The 19,129-nt window shown below is 39.1% G+C and overlaps 2 protein-coding genes across 3 annotated transcripts in view; one reads left to right on the top strand and one right to left on the bottom strand.

Moving 5' to 3' along the window:
* Positions 1-84: 84 nt before the first annotated feature.
* Positions 85-8,423, bottom strand: dapk3 (death-associated protein kinase 3). The gene is made up of 9 exons (XM_020635151.2): positions 8,306-8,423; positions 7,402-7,511; positions 4,815-5,175; positions 3,794-3,923; positions 3,595-3,643; positions 3,473-3,499; positions 3,210-3,362; positions 3,036-3,081; positions 85-2,247 (listed from the first exon to the last, which is right to left on the bottom strand). Exons 2-9 carry the CDS (start codon positions 7,461-7,463, stop codon positions 1,714-1,716), a joined length of 1,362 nt encoding a protein of 453 aa, XP_020490807.1. The 5' UTR covers positions 7,464-7,511; positions 8,306-8,423; the 3' UTR covers positions 85-1,713.
* Positions 8,424-11,312: 2,889 nt separating this feature from the next.
* sppl2 (signal peptide peptidase-like 2) overlaps positions 11,313-19,129 on the top strand; it is an 11,461-nt gene continuing 3,644 nt past the window's right edge. For both annotated transcript variants that reach the window (XR_010666352.1, XM_020635149.3), the window contains exons 1-13: positions 11,313-11,450; positions 12,990-13,106; positions 13,715-13,897; positions 14,006-14,095; positions 14,349-14,488; positions 15,424-15,566; positions 16,376-16,472; positions 17,297-17,413; positions 18,135-18,216; positions 18,362-18,436; positions 18,523-18,585; positions 18,710-18,809; positions 18,984-19,061. Coding sequence is in view for 1 of the 2 variants with exons in the window: in XM_020635149.3 (XP_020490805.1) it covers positions 11,403-11,450; positions 12,990-13,106; positions 13,715-13,897; positions 14,006-14,095; positions 14,349-14,488; positions 15,424-15,566; positions 16,376-16,472; positions 17,297-17,413; positions 18,135-18,216; positions 18,362-18,436; positions 18,523-18,585; positions 18,710-18,809; positions 18,984-19,061 (1,333 nt within the window). In the remaining variant the exon portion in view is untranslated. The remainder of the gene's footprint in view (positions 11,451-12,989; positions 13,107-13,714; positions 13,898-14,005; positions 14,096-14,348; positions 14,489-15,423; positions 15,567-16,375; positions 16,473-17,296; positions 17,414-18,134; positions 18,217-18,361; positions 18,437-18,522; positions 18,586-18,709; positions 18,810-18,983; positions 19,062-19,129) is intronic.

Raw genomic sequence — 19,129 nt, 5'->3', positions numbered from 1 at the left:
ACTGTGTGAAACAGAGATATAGTATGGAGAACAAATACAGAGAAAAGTACTCGAGAAATGTATTTCCCATTCACAAAAAGACGGCACATGAATGATTCTTTTTTTTATTTGAAACTAGTTCAGACAGGATTTTATTTTACAGCTCTGTTACAACTTCGAGACAGGTTAAAATATATTTTGGAACAATGCTACAATCATTTAAGTGCAATTGAGTACATTTCCTCTCTACTGAAAAATACTACTGAATATATCACACGTTCTATGCTGTACATGGGGAATGTGAAACGCATCGATGGAATGTTTTGACGTGTGCAGGGACGGTCCGGATGAAAACACTACCAGAGTTACAGTTTTATACACAAAGGATTCCATGCACACTATTTTGGTTTACGAGGCTACTGTGCAAAAAGTTGTTGCGTTTTAAGACATTTAGCGATATCAATGTGATAGAAATGTCATGAACTCGATGACAGGTGAGTGCTTGCAGAGGCAATAAGGTTGATCAGTTTACAGGCACTGCAAAGATGAGTTTATACATTCTCAATCTGGCAACACTGCTTTGTTTGACAGGTCTGTTACTTCAGATTCAGTGTCAAACATATTCCTCTGAGGATTCCTGGAAGAAAGAGTTTCATTTGGCTCTAACCGTAGGTAAGATAGAGGGTGATCAGTCCCAATGCTAATCCTACATGCTAGCTTAAGTCTGAGCTATCCTGAATGTAAGACTTAGTCAGAGGGGAGTAAGTAAATCAGGCCCTTTAAACAGACACAAGTCAGAAAGAGCTTTCGAGAGGGGCCTTACCAAAAGGAAAGCAGGAGAGCTTCACATGAAAACTGTCTCTTCAAACATTAAATTCAGCTTAAGGAACGGATTTTGCCATAATGATAATGGTGGAAAAAAAGTATTTACTTGGGTTAAATTGAGTATTTGTTTTTATAAAAACGTATATGTAATTCAACAGTAAACTCAAAACAGCCAATAACAGCTCTCTGTCTCCAGTGACCATGTAACTGGGACCAAGTCTTCTCATAATTTCCAGGAAACCGTCAAGAACTTAGACCTGTCAAATAAAGCAAAAACCTTTATCTTTCTTTTTATATATATAGCTGATGGTTTATTGCATTCTTTAAAGTCGAAACACTTTCCTGACACGTGGAAATATGATGTCAGCTGCAGTCGAATCTGAAATATAACAAGATAAGTAACTACCCCTGAACTCTAAGCAAACCTCTCACAATATCTCTGTGAAGATTCCTCATATAGCTGGCTGATAACCTGAGGCGAGAGAAAATGAGCTGACACATATGGCTTTAAAAAAACAAAAACAAATGTGATCAAGGAATAAAGAAAAAATGAACGAATGTATTAACAATCTGCAATTCTAACTGCAAAAAAAAAAAGTTGTAATGGAAGGTTTAAACTGTGATGTGAGTAAGGGACATAACATCTCTAAAATGATAAATAAAGGTATAAAACACAGGAATGAGCCTTTTCAACAGGGAATGGAGTCAACATTTTACCTCTCTGCTTCTTGCACGTTCTCCCCAGCTTTACTTAACAAAGGGTGGAGCATGTTTCCTAATGGGTAGCAGCAGCAGAGCTTATGATGACGACTGACCCACTCCAACTCTGCGGTGCAGAGACACGAGCAGAGAAGACGGGCAGGACGATACTTGCAGATCACTTAGTCATTTGTTGGACTCCAGCTCAGCTCAGGGCATGCTTACAGAGCCGTGGTCTTTGTCTACGGATATGGACTTGACCAGCTCCTCCACCCAGCGGACTTCAGAGGCCACCTGCTCAGCCAGGACCTCGTAGCGATTCTCCAGGCGCCCAAACTTGCGCTTGAGGATGTTTGCGGCCTGCATGGTAAGCCGGGTCTCCTCCTGGCTCTTCTTGCGCTGGGCTTGAGTGCGCTGCAGCTCCTGGCGGATGTGGCTCAGGTCGCTGGAGATGCTCTGGTTCTCCTCTTTGTACCAACCCTCCTTCTCCTCGTAGATGGACAGCAGCGCCGCCACGTCCTCCCTGCACGAGCGCTGATTGCGCTCCAGATCCCTCAGGCCCTCCTCCGCTGCGGCGATCTCCTCAAGGACCTGGGAGAAGCGCTCAAAGTTGACGTAAGTATTGTTGGGTGGCATACTGGAGTGGGACTTAATGGTGTACTCCTTCAGACGAGTGGTTTTCAGGCGCCGGCGCTCAGTCTTGTGGTCTCTCTCCTCCTGACGGACATTTCGCCTCTTAATCACCTGGAGAGGATTAAAAGAAAAAATACGGTATGAGGAGAACTTTTCACTCATTGATCTTTAATTGAAAAACTATATATCAGACAGACTGTTTCTTAACACATTAGAGGATCATTTGTGCAACTTCTTGTCACTTATTAGCCGAAATACACTGATGAGGCATATCTGCAACAAGCTTAATCTACTAATATATCTGTCCAGCTCTATTTGATAATGAGCGAAGAACAGATGTGCAGAAGCTCTTTTCAACAAGTAAAAAACAAACAAAAAACAACCAAACCATGTTTGAATAGAAGCATTGCCGCCCCAAATATCAAACCGGTTATAAAGTCTATGACAGAAGAACAATAAAACAAGACGTCTGCTAAGAATACAAAGAAATACAAATGAGTCTGGAGAAGATTTGTTAAAATTTCAGGAGAATTTAAAAAAACTGATAGAGGTCGACCTACACATAGACTTAGCATTACATTACTGTAAGAGCACATGTATTACAGGGCTTCAACCTGTAGAGCCTGATCAGAAACATTTTATATTTAAACTCTACAAAGAAACCAGAAAGGAAAAGACATGGCAAACATAACTGATCATGTACTTTCTGTATGTTGAGGCACTTTCTCAGCAAACAGTAACACATCATGAGTTTAGTAGGTGGATCATGAATACTCAAAATGCAAAGACCCATTCCTCAGCACTCTCAGAAGGTTGGCTACAAGTCTCTTATCATGAAAGACAATCAGTGAATATGAGACAATATCAGCAGGTGATTGAATTCTAAATAAATGACTCACCTTAATCCAGGGGTGTTCAAGACTGTCATCGATTGTCATCCTCTTTCTGAAAAATGAATACATAAATAAAATGATTCACCAGTGAGAAAATGACAAAAACATTTAAGCAAATACTTCAATGTGTAAACAATAAAGGTTTCTCTTTTTTATTTGAAACCTAAAGAAAGTGCTTACTTTGGATCTTTAACCAGCAGGCGGCGTATGAAGTCTTTAGCCAGCTCACTGGTGTTGCTGAAATACTCCTCATCGAAGTCATAGTTGACAGCAGAGATGTTGGTCAGGGTCTCCTGTTTGGTCTCACCCAGGAAAGGTGAAGCCCCGCTCAACCTACAGGGACACAGATATGCTTTTATAAACCACATGAGATGAGCGGTGAAGTGGTTTAGGTTGCATTAAATGTTAAAGAACGGCCAGTGGTGAGATGAATGATTACTCACAGGATGTATGTGATCACTCCGATGCTCCTACAGAGAAGAGGAGAACCAAGCATGAATGAAAACGCTCACAATTGTGAGTAAATATCTTCAGATGGGTAAACTACAAGAAGGGAAAATCTTACCACATGTCTGCCTCCAGTCCAAGAGGCTCATAGTTGACTATTTCTGGCGCTGTAAAGCAAAGAGGAATGAACGCCTTAATTGAAACCAGATGTGGAGATCTGTAACATCCACTTACAGGGTTTAACTTACTCGCCAGCTCGCGCTCACAATGGAAACTTTTTACTCGGATATTACAAGAAAAAGAAAACGCGGTCTCACCGACAAACTCCGGTGTTCCAAAGATGTTCTTGAACTCATTTCCAGCTTTAATCTGATGAGCGATCCCGAAGTCGATCAGCTTGATTCTGGGGTTTGGGACATTCTTGTCTAGCAGCATGATGTTCTCAGGCTGAAAGAGGAAACGATAACAATGATGAGAAAATTGTTTCTCATGCAGTACACAAGTAAACATGAGAGCTATAAAGTAGGAAAACAGCTAAGCTTTAAAAGTTGTATTTTATTCGATCCTCTGTAAGTTTGGAACTATCTGAGTATTTACTGTTTGGTTATTATCTTTTTATTGTACTCTGTGAAGATGCTAGGTATCACATTATGCATGTCTGCACTTATTTCTGTCCTTGTTGTTCTGTAACACCTGAATTTGGGGATCAATAAAGCATGATCTCATCTTAATAACAAGCACCGCCACACTGGCATGTGCCACATTAGAAAGTGTGGCGTACCATCAGCCACTTTTTAATCTGGGCATCACTTCACTGAAAAACATTATCTGAAACAAAAATCAACGTGTTAAACTGTGAACGTGCCTGAAGCGTGGCAATAGCACTCGATTAGCGTAACTATCGAAACAAGAAAGAGGGATTTGGTCATCAAATGTTTTGATATTCTGTTCTGTAACACCTTTCCTAAAGGAGTCTATACGGAAACGTTGACTGTCAAGTTTCTCGACAAATACAATCTGATTTGATCTGAGATGGCTTCACATCTTTTTTTTCCGGTTTTAAACTTGTACTACATTAAAGTGGCACATTTTACCAGAAACACTTGACTATTAAAGCTGACTGAAATGTATTCATAGAAAGATATCTTGTCTGTAGTTTTCTTAGAGGATGAAAAATCTTACAAATTGCAAAAATCTCTCTGCACACAGCAGTGGAACATCCTTGAAAGTACGGCATAAACCTCTTTCCCCTGACCTCAAGTTCTCACTAACATGTCAACTACGACTACTGGCCCACAGCCTCAAAAACAAGCTGCTTTAACCACACACACTGCTGACCTTGAGGTCAAAGTGAGCGATGCGTTTGGAGTGAAGATACTGAACGCCATCCAGGATCTGCTTAAGGAACTGGGTGGCCTCCTCCTCCGTCAGAGATTCCTTCTCAGCCAGGAAGTCAAACAGCTCTCCCCCTGACACCAGCTCCAGGATCAGGATCACGTCCGTCTTGTTTTCAAAGATGTCGTGCAACGTGATGATGTTGCTGTGTTGGATCTCCCGCAGGATGTTGACCTCGCGCTCGATCTCCTCGCGGCTCACCCCTCGCCTACTGGACGACAGCCGCCGCTTCTTGATGAACTTCGCAGCGTACTCGTCGCCTGAGCTCTTCTCCTTGCACTTACGAACAATGGCAAACTGTCCGCTGCAGAAAGGATAGAGAGAAAAAAAGAAAAAGATTTAGAGCTTTTAGCCTTTTTTTTCTCCAGCCTTTTGTTATTATGATGATTCAATTCCTTCAAATACATGAGTCAAACAACTTTATCAATCCCACTTTGGAAGACTGGTATGGACAAATCATATATAAAAACATAAACACACACAACCATGACACACAGACAACAAATACACAAACACCTAAAATATGAATTGAGCTCTAAAACTTTTTCTGATGAATGACCAATGATCAACAAACTGGACAACGAGATAAAAGGATCAGACTTGATAAAAGGATGAGAGGATCAGTCTTGACAAAAGGATAAGAGGATCAGTCTGCCAAGGAAGAGAAAACCCATGGAGCAATAAGTCGTCTGATTGCAGAGGGGATGATCGAGGGAACGATTAAATAGCGGGTCAGTATTACAAACAGGTAAAAGATAGACGCAGTGATGGCAACAGAGGACATTCACTTGTGAGTTCAATGTTCAACCTGCAGCTCTCTGACAGAGTCGCAGGCTGCAAATGTATGGAAGGTCACTTTGATTCCCTCCTGTGATCTTCAGAGAGATTTTCATATTATTCCTGTTTTAAATGTGAGGCTGTGAAAGCAGCAGACAAACGCTCTGAAGACTCTCAATAAAGGATTTTTCAAAACAACAGAGGGTGATGGGACTGACTGAAAAGATGTTTTTAGCTGCTGGTAAGATTATACAAGCAATTTAAAATCATGATAGTAAGATTTTTTATCACACATACCTGATTAGGTCAGGTCTTTTTACAGGATTTGGCTTGCGCACCCTTAAAATTGTAGTTGTCTTTAAAGAGAAAGGCCTTCATTTTGTCATAAACTTTACTAAAATTGTTTCATTCCAAAGGTTCACAGAGTAAGGAGTGAAAGATGTGTTGTACTTGTGTTGCAAAAAAAATTGGTTGAGAATCATTACAGAACAAAAAAACACATCTTTTATCTGTCAGTAATCAAATCATTAAACATTATTTTCTTAAAATACAATCGGACAATTTTCCTCCTTACAGAACCAACTTGTTCAAAGACTTTTTTTGTAATTAGTCTGTAACGTATAATACTAACAGGAAGTTCTGTGCACATTATTAACAAGAAGAAATCCCTTAAATACCTGAAAAAGTTGACATAATGTACTGAACAACTACTTTAATTGTTTTAAGAACCTTTAAGGGGTTTAAATCTGGGGCACTTAATGACTTGGTACAAAGGAGGTCTTTACACTGATCTTATGACCTGTCAAATGCTGACCCCTAGGTTGTTAAACACATGGTATTGCATAATGGATTATTAAAGAGTTGGACTGAAAATGGTTCTTCGTTTTCAAAGGAGCAGGAAAATAAGCCGGAAAACTGAAATACTATGTTGTAACAGCACGTTTGGAATAACTGAAACAAAAACAAGCCTGATGTAATTTAGTGTGCAAGTACAGAGAAACTATTTCATACAACATGAGATAACTGCACAACTAACACACACAAACAAACCAACATACACACATACACCCACAGTGCTCTCTCCCACACCACAGCAGAGGTAGAAAGGCACATTGAAAGTCTGTGACGTCAAGCTTTTGCTGCATTACTGCAGAGAACAACAGCTCAGCTGGAGACAGCTTTATGTAATAACATCCAACAACTCATTCACAAACTATCAAGAACAGAGATAGAGGGAGACGTATCATTTTTCTAATACATCAAATATTTGTTTACCTTTATCAAATCGGATATTTTGGATGGCCTGCAGCTCATTCTTTCCTAAAATGCACCTCAAACACAAACTAATGTAACGTTGTGGGATTTTAATTGAGCAGCTCTTTGGAACAATCTTTAAACACTTTCTGCTTCACAGAGATAACTGAACTATCAATGAATGCATACATTCAGGAAACTGCAGTTTCAAATGCCATGTATGAATTTGTATTTACATTAAATTACAAATAAGGACATAAATGCTGATGGCATTTGGATTTGGAATTATTAATGCATCCTCCATAAATCTGTTTCAGGTGCATTCACACGAGTTTTATGGGTGTCATCTGAGACATTGGTCATCAAGGACACACGATACGACTCAAGTGTAAACAGTGTCTCTTTAAACAGTGACAGCAAGACTGAGTATCAAACAGATGCTTTACTTTAAAAAGGTATTCTGCCAGAGGTGAAAGAGACAATGAATCCGGAAACATACCTGCCCAGCTCCTCTCCCATCTCATAATAAAGCTCGACATCCTCTTGCCTGAAGCCAGCCATGGTGTGCTGACTGGAATAATGATGATGGGATGAACACCTTTTGATTCACTGCAGTAAAAAAAGAAAAAAAAAAAAGAAAGGGGAAAGATATGAACCAACTAAACACCAGCAGAGATTAGATAGATCTCAACAAAGCCACGTAATGTTAACTGCGATAAAAGTATAGGCTGTAAGCACACTCCAGCTGTGAGTACCCGGGTTTCTTTCCTCCTTATTTGGCCGGAGTCATCACAGCTTTAGTTTTTCAGACACTTTCTGGCTGATGTCAGACCTCTCGCATACCAGTCCTACTTACATCATCTCCTGCCCTCAACCAGACCATCTGACTCAATTAAAGGGTCTGAGGCTCAGCCACACAACACAGTATTTTATCATCTTAAGCCTAGAATAACATTTCCTAATCAAAAACTGTTAAATCTGTTTTTTTGTTTTTTTTTATTACTGGTGAGCTCTAATAAAAGCTGTGCAGCGACTCTGCTGTAAAGGCACAACCATCCAGAAGGACGTTTTTCTAAGCGAATGAAAAACTTATTTAATGATTATTAAATACAACAAAAAAGATAGACACACAAAAGAAACCATTGCCACTTATATAGTATTTCATCGTCGTTGAGATTCGAGGCACAAGAAGAGGAGATAAAGCAACAACCGGCGACGGAAGAGAGCTAGCTTAGCTGGTTGACATTAACTAGCTTACATTATTGTACAGTACAAACACCGGCTTTCTCTGTTTGTGGAGATTAATTACCTCGTAAAAAATATCCACCGAGATTAATAACACTAAAAAAAAATGACGGTAAATAAAACAAGTGTAAAAAAGTGTTGATATAAGGCATACTTACAGTACGTTTGGCTACGAGTGCTGCATTCCTCTTCAAAGTAGTTCAGAGTGAATTCTCAGACTGGACGATGTCAAACTACACATCGAGGAAACCACAACTTCCGGTTTGTCTTCAAAATAAAATACGTAATGACGTATTCGGTGGTAAAGCGATAGGGGTGTGCTCTCACTACTGTGGTTAAAAAAAAATTATATCCTAAAACATTTGATTTGTTGTGTGCTTGAGTTATGTGTATGGTGGTAAGGAATATCATGTGCATGGCAGCCTTCATGTCAAGGTGCGTGCATATCTTTGTTTTTTTGCCAATTGCAAAACACTGGCAACCATAAAGAACTGCAAGAAAACAAACCCTTTTCTTATTTTCATATAGAAAACAAAGTTTAGAGAAACAGTGATTCGATGTTTGAGTGGAAATAAATGTAGGAAAAAAACATCATTGCATATTGCAATGTTTGGGTTTGAAATGCATGTAAACAGGCAGTGGTCGGTCAGTCTGTAGGTAGGTATGAAGGTAGTCAGATATGAACAAATAAATATTAACTAGATTAAGTCTCCTCATCACTCGTCTATATTATATGAATGCAGAATTTCCCCTATGGGAATCCATATCCTTATTTTACCTTAATGTGACCCCACTATTCAGAATCTATAAGTTGCAGGTATGTCTGTGTTTAAATACCCTGTAATTCAAAATATTATTGTTTTCTACTTGTACACCAAACAAAAGTATAAACCAAAGGGTATAAACCTAAACGCACACATCCGAATGCAGCCTTTTATTCTGAAGGCAGTTATCGGTCCATCTCCGGTGATTTGTCGCGTGATGCAGGTAAATATTCGGCAGAAGGGGGACCATATGGGATGACATCATGCCGAGTGAATCAAGCCGCAGCAGTACGTCAATGAAAAACAAGATCAGGCATGCAACAGCAAAGAGTTAGGAGGGACTGATGTCATCCTAAGAAAATACTCTCGACGTGAGGCAGGCGGTCAGAAGTTACCATTACATAACATCAAAACAATGTAAATATTTCGTATTTATAAGTAAGGCTGTTTTTTAAAGCATGTACAACACACCAGTTATTACCATTTAGTATACTTCTTTCAGTTCCAGTCCAATTGTCAAACTATGTTTTCAAGTAAGAGGTCCATGATATGAACATATGAGTCTGAAACAAATAGCCTACTAGGCTATATAAAGTATTTGTTTATCTCTGTTAAATGCATTTTAACATTGATTTAATATACATCTGAATTAACAGGCAACACATACTAAGCAAGAAGTCTAATAACAAAAAAGAAAGTTATCAGATTTGCTTTAGAAAAGTTAAAATGCTTCGTCAAGAGTAGGAGACCTGTTTTGAAGACATAGTATTTAAGTCATCAAGACAACTAAACTGAACTGAAAAGTACTACATGTCTCTCTGCAGTGAAGTGGCATGGAAGATAAACTAAAAAGCACAAAGTTGCAGATAAGCAGTTACAGTGGAGGCTGTCCAGTAAACTGTAATTACAGTGAAAATACAGGGTTAGGGATAAAAAGCATAGCTGCAGCCCTGCCAGCTTAAAGGGCTTAAGTCTGACTTCAAGAGTCAAAGTCATGTGGTCCCACAAATGTACTCCAGTGATAGTTTTTAATTTAAAGACGATTTATCTTTCTGTGATTGCAACAACATCTCTGGAGCTGCAATAAAAACCTTTACTTAGAATCATAAAATATGCACCAAACTGTTTAGTGTATTAACAAAAAAACATTATTAAATTAATTAAGCAAATAAAATTGAAAGAAAGAAAAAAGAAGACAGAAAGAAAACAAGTGAAGTATATATATATGACTTCATTTTTATATCCTGTTTAAAGCTCCTGTAAAGGAATTTTGGTTTGCACTGATTTTGTGCATTTTGACTTGTGGACAAAGCGGTATGTCTTATCTCTTTGTTGATTTGAATTATTTTTCCCGCAGTGATTGGTTAAAACAAATTCTCATCCTAACAGGGATCAAGAATCTTTGCTGTGGAAAAAGTTAAGAAAAAAAAACTATTTTGGCAGGGCGTAGCGAAACAGTAGTCTGACACCTACCCCCCCACACTAGTTTAAGACATCAAAATGAGTATATAGAAATAATCAATATTGTGGCTGACAGACTCTTTTGCTTCATATAGGTCATAAAGAGACATAGTATTAATGTCAGTTTGTTTCCTTACCAACTAAAATCTCCACATAGTAGCTTTGAATATCACTTTTAATTTTATTATTTGATTTTAATTCCATTATTATGTTACTGGTAGAACTGTGGGCTATAATTTGATATTAAATTAAATTAAATTAAATTCAAAAAACTTTATTTGTCCCCGGGGGGGAATTGAAAGGCACACAGAGCAGTAAATTAACAACAGTGCAAGTAGACGAAACCTAAATATAAAGTGTCAATTTAAATACAACTTAAAGCTTAAACTTAACTTAAAAATACAAAATATATAAGAGTAGATATAAGTGGACAGTGATCAGACTAACAGATGTAAACAGATGTGACCATAACTATGTGCAGTAAACGAGAAATAAATATATATATACTATGTGCAAGTAATATTGTTTGAACTAATTTTTTTCACGTGAAATGTTGAATCATTATTTATTAAGTTGACTTACAAAACATTCATCGCGTACTTATTTAAACTTTACGTGAACATGACATCTTCAATCTGATCTGTTGTTAATATATCAGACATGATGAGCATAAACTGTTATTAACAGAAGCTGAACCAGGACTTCATCATTTCAATTTTACCTGCCAAACTCCGATTAAAGCTGTTAGATATTTTTTTTATTTTATTGAAGCGGTAACATTTCTGTCAAGTTACTTTTGTTAAAGCAAACGAATTTGCTGATTAACATCAAGACATACGTTTTCTGTTTGACTGACATTGACATTAACCAATCAAGACACACCTTAAATTGCTAGTGACCGTGTTAGCCAATTAAACGAACCCAAAATGGGAATATGGGCGTGGCTTGTAACAGCTGGTGTGGGTGAGTTGAGGGGCTTGAGCCGAACGGTTGGTTGGTCAATGGGGGAAACAACAACAAGCTAGGCATCATGAGGGTCCCTGAAACACTGATATGGGCCGCTTTTCTCATCCAAAAGGTGAGAGACCAAGTGTATCGCTTGCGAAAAAAATATGTTTTTCCACGCGTTTCCTTTACGTCGCGGCACGTCACAGATACACCAACAATGCTTTCTTACAGCCGTGGTCCAGGATTATTAGCTCGGATGCTATGGCTGTTAGCTTGCGGAGATCACCGCGGGGCCCTAAAAAAAACCCCACACTCACCTTTCGATGTGAAGTAAACGTAGCAAGGATCCTGCTGATTCACGGCACCGTCGCATCCACTGGTTTATTGTGTATTGTGCTCCTGAATTTCGTTTCTCACAAGCAGGCATTGCACCGGGAAATGTAGGCTAACAGCTCTCATAAGACTACAGATACAGAACAGCGTGAACGCGTCTGAAATGTGTCACCTGAGGGGGAAATATGCTTCAGATTATTGTAATACTTTCTGAATTATTCAAACCAACTGTGCTTTGACCCACTGAGTCAACATTTGGGTGTTCAACTCTGAACAACAGTAGACTGTCCCGCACACCTGGAACACATCATTGTGTAAACAGGTACATGAAGTGCTGTTGTCAGTACCATTGTGCCAAATGTTTCCATCCTGTTTAATCTAATGTAGAGTCACACAACAACCATGCAACAATTCATTCAACATTACTGTATTGTCTTTTTATCCTACTACAATTTTAAATATTTTCCTCTTGTGTATTTATTTTAATATCTTGTTGCTTTTATTTGTCGTATTTTATTTTTATTCATATATTTTTTATTTTATTATTGTGCATTGGTCTCTCAATGATTTTATAAACTACTTTTCGCCAATAACTTTTCTGCAACTCTTGTTAAGCACTTTGAACTGCAATTTAATTTGTCTGAAAGGTGCTATATAAACAAAGTTTGATTGATTGATTGATCAGTCACTCCTCTTTTTCCCAGGTTGTTTTAGAACAGGTCCTAAAGTAAGGTCAACTTCTGAAATCAACTTATTTACACAGTCACCGGGATTTGACATTCACAACGTGGAACATTTGATTTACTCTCTTCTTGATGTCAGGATTATTATTTTTTTTTAAAAGAAGCATATCTGCAATGAGGGAGGATGATCTATTTCTTCGACCTGCCACAGCCAACAGTCACCTTGTATGTAACTACTGGCCTGTGCTTATTTCATTCCCTGATGGAGCTGTTAATTCACTTTGGAGGCTGTAGCTTTTAAAGTTGTTGAACTTGTTTGCATTTTGTCCAACCCGTCCATATCAGTCAGGGGAATACACAGTTCCACAATGTATCCTTCAATGTGTATTAAAAAAAAAAGTTTTATATTCAAAAGATCTTAATTGTAAAGCGATATCATTACTTACATCATGAGTGTGTGTGTCTCAGCGTTAAGAAAATATTATCGATTTCCAATGGTTTTTCAGAGCAGAATACCGTTACTCCTGCCTTTTAATACTTTTGACTTTGACCTTCGCAACAGTTTTTGTGTGGCTGAAAGTCTATGATCCAAATAATCAAGGTGTAGTGATTTCTTGGGCATGTTGAGTTACATAGTGTTGTTGTGTTGACAGGTGGTGGGAGAATACGGCATGGCCCATTTCAGTGACACGGGTAAGAGCAAAGGAAAGGATTACTGCATATTCTTCAACTCCCAGTGGGCTCGTCTACCTCAGGACCTCAACAAGGCAGTAAGTGAAGGAGAGATGTAACTAATGGCATCATTTGAATGACACTTATAAATAACGTCTAAGAATAATGAGGATAAACTACAGTTTGCACTTTTGAATTCACAATCAATAAAATGTTTTCAGGAAGCTTCATAAAGGATGCTGTAATCTGATCTGTTAGGACTCCAGATACCCTCACACAGCTTCTTTCTGAACATGCTGCGAGTGTGAGGTCAATATGGCTGACATCAGAAAGTAATGGTTTACTGACATCAGCACTAGAGGAATTAAATGCATGAATTATAGTTTATGTTATGGATACATTAATTTAAAAAAAGTTTTGAGTCGGTGTTTAGCATATAACATTTTGATATAGCAACATTTCCACACATCCAATATTAAGGACCAGACTCTCCTTTGACTTCAGTCTTTTAGCAGTACCTCGATCCAGCTCAATACTGTATAAGTCATTCAAAGAGAATTTGAATCAAAGTGAAGAATGATTTTTTTATACAGTATTTACAGTCTATTCTGTTATTAGCAGGAAATGTGTTTATTGAGTCTGAGTGTTTAGACATAACAGATGTTGGTCCACTTCTGGCTAACACTGCAAACCTTTTGTCTTGAAGTCACGTCTCCAGATCCACGACTTGACAACATCAGTCCTGTGTTCGGCAACCGACGTCCCGGAGGGTGGTTTCCCAAACCGCATCCCCATGGTGATGAGAGGCAACTGCACGTTCTATGAAAAAGTCCGACTGGCCCAGCTTAATGGCGCCAAGGGCCTGCTCATTGTCAGCAAGGACAGACTGGTAACCCTGCGTATAACTATTTACATCTGCAGAGTCTTGCTTGTAATTACTGTGCATCAAGAAACATGTTTATTTTATTTCTTTTAAAATATTATATTATTATTACAGACACCACCAGCAGGAAACAAGACTCAGTATGAGGAGATTGACATTCCTGTAGCGCTGCTCAGCTACTCTGATATGCTGGAAATAAGCAAGGTGAGAGAACAGTTACTAACCATGGAAACAAACAATCATCTGGCTACCAGCAGGGTCCTAAGTAGTTAAATTCTTCCTGATTGGTAAAGTCAATAAACCGTGTGAAGACAAGCAGAGAAACAAAGTGGATCTTTGCCAAATGTGAAATGATGTTTTCATGAGGATCAGCTCTGAAGAAGTATGTTTTCTGAGGAACCAATTCAACAATATCTGTATTCCACACCTGAATAAGAGCTGTTTCTTACTCCTGCAGACCTTTGGGAAAGGGAGACTGGTGGCCATGTACGCGCCCAATGAGCCGGTGTTGGACTATAACATGGTGATCATCTTTTTGATGGCGGTAGGAACAGTAGCTGTTGGAGGTTGCTGGGCAGGCAGCAGAGACCACAAGAAGTAAGTGGAAACAACTATTTTTAATGTGCACAATTACTCTCATAATCATTCTGTGTTTACAAAAATAACTGTACTGAATGTGTAGTGGACTATAAGGCAGCAGGTTGAATTTATCACAGTTTTTTTTCTTAGGACAGAACATACTCCCTTTCTTGGTTTCTATTCATGTTTTTTTTCACATTTACATTTTTATAAAAATACAGTATTTCAAAAGAATCAGATTGTAGTTGAATGTAAATATTGATGCAGCTTGTAGTGTACCCAGTTTTCTCTTTTCCACATAGGACGAAAACCTTCTTTTTGACTGCACATACCATTCTTTTCGACCCCACTACTAAAATTAAATCAAAGTTAATTTGTCCTGGAGTCTTCTATGGGGAGAATTAGTCACTGTTTCCTTGACAACAAACTTCAAGCTTCAATCTTTTCTCTCTGAGGAATCTGTTGGCCTCTTTCAACCAAGACGTCTGTATATTTTGACTGCGACTCCACTAAAGGGCACTGTTGTTTATTTGAGGCGGTACGAGTGACTCACAGGCTAAAGCCAAACTATCCGAGTCCATCCTTCGTGATGGAGTTGCCAAGGTTACTGAGGACACAGTCAGCTGGGGTCTGTGACACATAGGGCCGTAAGCAAAAGAGCTGTTTGGAAAATGAGTGTGTGTGTGTTTTGAACTGGAGAAGGAAGCCTTTGCCAGCCAGCCAAGTGATGGTAAATATTGACTGCAGACAGTCGGATGTACTCGCTCCCTGCTTTGGCAAGTCACCAACCATCAATGAAAACCTTTTACGAACGTGACACAAAACCAACAGGACTATTTTGCTTGAGAAGCTTTTACGAGCTCATGAAAGTTTATAGATACAGTTACAGTTTTCAATGCTCCAAAAAAACATCTCTTCACATAAGCATACATCTCTGAATCTTCCTCCTGCAGACGCTACATGAAGCATAAGCGGGACGACGGCGCAGAGAAGCAGGATGAAGAGACCGTAGACGTCACGCCCATCATGATCTGTGTGTTCGTGGTCATGTGCTGCAGCATGCTGGTGCTACTCTACTTTTTCTACGACAGCCTCGGTACAACTCAGTCAGACAGACACACTCACACATCAGCGATCTGTCCACACTTAAGATGACGTTCAAAAAGATGTGCTTGTTTAAAGGATACACATGAAATGAAAGATCAACGGTGGTTTCAGTCCTGACTGCTCAGTATTTATTTGCTGGGGCTAAGATTTATAAAGTCAGTTATTTTCCCTCACTTACTGCGGTCTTGCATGACTCAATAAAGCATTTGCTTCGGATACAGCAGGCTGAGTGAAGTTAACCAACAATGTTTTTCTTGTATGGCCAATGCCACTTACTTATCCTGAGTTTTCAGCTGATTACCACAAATATCTTTTTTTTAACTTCGACAGAGACGTTGATCTTAAACACCTGAAACACAAGTGTAATAATTACTATACTTCTGTTTTCCTTTTCCTCTTTTTAACTGGATGAGTATAGAGTTTGTATGAAACATTGTCCCCTGATACTAAAATATATTCGAAGTCACCGAGGCCATCTGAGAGAATTTGGATAACAAAGTGAGATATAAATTCCTCAAGCTAAAAGATGCAGCTCTGTGTCTAGCATCATGACACTAGATCCAGTTTACAGATCTGGATTTGTGTAATGACTGAACATGTTGTAAAAAGAGAGTAACAGACTAACTGATAGAATGCTTATGATCTTTGATCAGCTGTCACTTTGCATGCTAAATACTGGTGACAGTAGGGAAACTGAAACCACTATTTAAATGTTTAAGTAAAATGTCTTTTTTTAAATTTCATTGAAGTGTATATCAAGTTGACATGCCCTATTCTGCTTCTCTCTCTACTGTTTAGCCATTTGGGTCATCGGCATCTTCTGCGTGGCCTCCTCTGTTGGCCTCCACAGTTGTCTTTGGCCTTTTGTCAAGAGACTTCCTTTCTGCAAGTGCAGGTGAGTCACGTCAAAATATTTTCATTGTTCTAGCTTTACATGAACTGATACGCCGGTATTTGTTTCTCGTACTGGTTTCAAGTTTTGTGGGGGAAAAAAATCCTTAAAATGGAGGACTGCTGGCAGAACACTATTTAGGATAAGACCCTTCATTGTGGGAGAAAGGAAAGCACGATAAAACCAGATTGATTTGGTCAAATAAATGTAGCTATTGCATGGATTAAAAGCAATAGAGAAGAGAAACATGGCCACAGGGTGCATCTCAAAGCTCCTTGAGGAGTTTTTAGCTGGTTATGAAACAGAAACTGCTACTGATGCCTGTATGGAATGTAACAACAGCAAACAACACTATGTAGAAAGAAGACTATATTCTATCTATCTGTTAATGCCTGTAAATGTTGTCACTGGCCAAAGCAGTCTGGTTTTTTTGTACAGGACAAAATCAGTAAATAGATCAGACATGACGATGTACAATAAGTGGTTCCAAAATAGACGCAAACATTAAGTTCCTCAGAGGCGCTTTAAATCAGATTAGTAAATATATCTGATTAAAATATGACTCCTCAGAGCTATAACAAGGCAAACCTAAATTTGATTGAGAGAATAAAACACTCAATTGTCTACTTTTCCCAATCCTGAACCAAAATCATCGGCGGCATGAGCCCTGCTCCTACAATTTCTGGACACCAGTGAACAACAATACTGTGTACTTAAAAGCCCAATCTATAAAAGTGTATCTATTTGAAGTATTCAATTATAAGAGGTAAATGTTAAGCCAGTAAATATAGCCTGCACACTGTTGATGGACTGTCTTGTGACCACAGGGTTCCAGAGAACAACTTGCCGTACTTACACAAACGACCACAGATCCGCATGTTGCTGCTGTCCGCAGTCTGCATCGGTGTCAGCATCACCTGGATGGTGTTCCGCAATGAAGACCAGTAAGTGTGAAGAGAAACTGTGTGGCAGTCAGTCACACATACACGGAGAAAATCAGCCAGTTACTGCGTTCAAGTTAAGAAGTTTTGTTCTTGTGTTACTTTGGTGTTTTATAACACGAGGGTCACCCGTTAAACAAGCTTTATGTTTTATACAGGAGGTTGTAAAAAGTTTGAAATGTGTCCCTCTGAATAGCTTGGTTTCTGTTAGGTTAGTTTTCAGGTCTAGCGTCACTTCAGACTCAACCAGTGCAACAATGAATCTGACACATCACCCATCACTTCCTCCTTGAAGGGTCAAATTTCACCGTTGGGCTGTATTTAATAGTATTCTGAACACACTCGGCTGTTTTCACTTGTAAAAATCAACTTACAGAGAACTTAATCTTCAAGACGAAGAACAACACAGATGAACCAAGTAGAAAAAAAGAGGTCATATTGCTCACGTGAGATTTTTTTTTAGAGTTGGATGTTAAACAGCTCTGGAGTTATTGCGATCCTGTCGGCTCTGAAAAAAGATGACCGTTTTTCTCTTTCTTAACTTGATTTCAGTGTTATCCTACTCCGAAGACTTTAGTCAGAAGTGTTCTTTTACTGTGTTGTGGGAATTGGTAGTGTGAGGTGACATAAGAGTTTCTATCTGTCATATATGTGATGATGTGTTGGAGCTGTATACTGTGATGAAGCTGTGGGTTGACTCACAGTCTGGTTATGTGTCCTCCAGGTGGGCGTGGGTGTTACAGGACGCCCTGGGGATCGCCTTCTGCCTCTACATGCTCAAAACAGTCAGACTCCCCACGTTTAAGGTATGTCAGCATTTCTCAAAATCTACTACAAATTGGAACTTTTTTATATCTTTTCAGTTTTTGATAATGAAAAGTGAATGTGTGGCACATCGCTGTATTAGTCAATAAACTCACTTGATGCCTTTTTTGTGTCTCTGCTTTTCAGGCTTGCACCTTACTGCTGTCAGTGCTTTTTGTGTACGATGTTTTCTTTGTATTTATTACTCCCTTCTTCACAAAGGTACGTCAAGACTGCTTAAACAAAATGTCTACTGTCTCTGTTACTGTGTGCCATGCGCTCATTAAACCATAACCTTTACTCCACAGACTGGGCAAAGTATAATGGTGGAGGTAGCGGCTGGTCCCTCAGATTCCTCCACGCATGAAAAGGTGAGTTTGTGTTTGAATTCCACAACTCCCTTAAGGTGGAGTTCTGCTACCCTAACTCCTCGTGCCCCTCTAAGCTAAGAGGAAAGAATTTGATAGTAACACTAATGGTCTGTATTTCCCCCAGCTCCCCATGGTGCTCAAAGTGCCACGGTTAAACTCCTCTCCTCTGGCTCTCTGTGACCGACCCTTCTCCCTCCTGGGCTTTGGGGATATCTTAGTACCAGGTATTTAACCATACCATTACATCATGCCAAACTCAAGCTGCTTAAAGCTTGCAATCAAGGAATAATTATTGGGATTACTTTGTTTCCTGTGCATGATGGTAATTTGCTGAGTACCGTAGTTTTTGTTGATCATTGCTTTGATTGCCTCTCTGTTTTTTTGTGTGTGTCTGTCAGGTCTGCTGGTGGCATACTGTCACAGGTTTGACATTTTAACACAATCCTCCAGGATCTATTTTGTGGCCTGTACAATCGGTACGTACATGTCAGTAGGGGTTTGCGGGGATGGATTTTGTTGAAATGCTTATGTTTGGCACCATTTG

The sequence above is a fragment of the Labrus bergylta genome, chromosome 4 (genome assembly GCF_963930695.1).
Source record: "Labrus bergylta chromosome 4, fLabBer1.1, whole genome shotgun sequence".
Lineage (NCBI taxonomy): Eukaryota > Metazoa > Chordata > Actinopteri > Labriformes > Labridae > Labrus > Labrus bergylta.
The sequence above is the reverse complement of the archived record's forward strand: the minus strand, read 5'-3'. Positions and strand labels throughout refer to the sequence as shown.

Coding starts and splice junctions, on each gene's coding strand:
- dapk3 (XM_020635151.2), bottom strand. CDS start 7,463: ATGGCTGGCTTCAGGCAAGAGGATGTCGAGCTTTATTATGAGATGGGA. Junction 3,644..3,793: donor TGGAACACCGGAGTTTGTCG/GTGAGACCGCGT, acceptor TTTGCTTTACAG/CGCCAGAAATAGTCAACTAT. Junction 3,363..3,472: donor GGAGTGATCACATACATCCT/GTGAGTAATCAT, acceptor GTGTCCCTGTAG/GTTGAGCGGGGCTTCACCTT.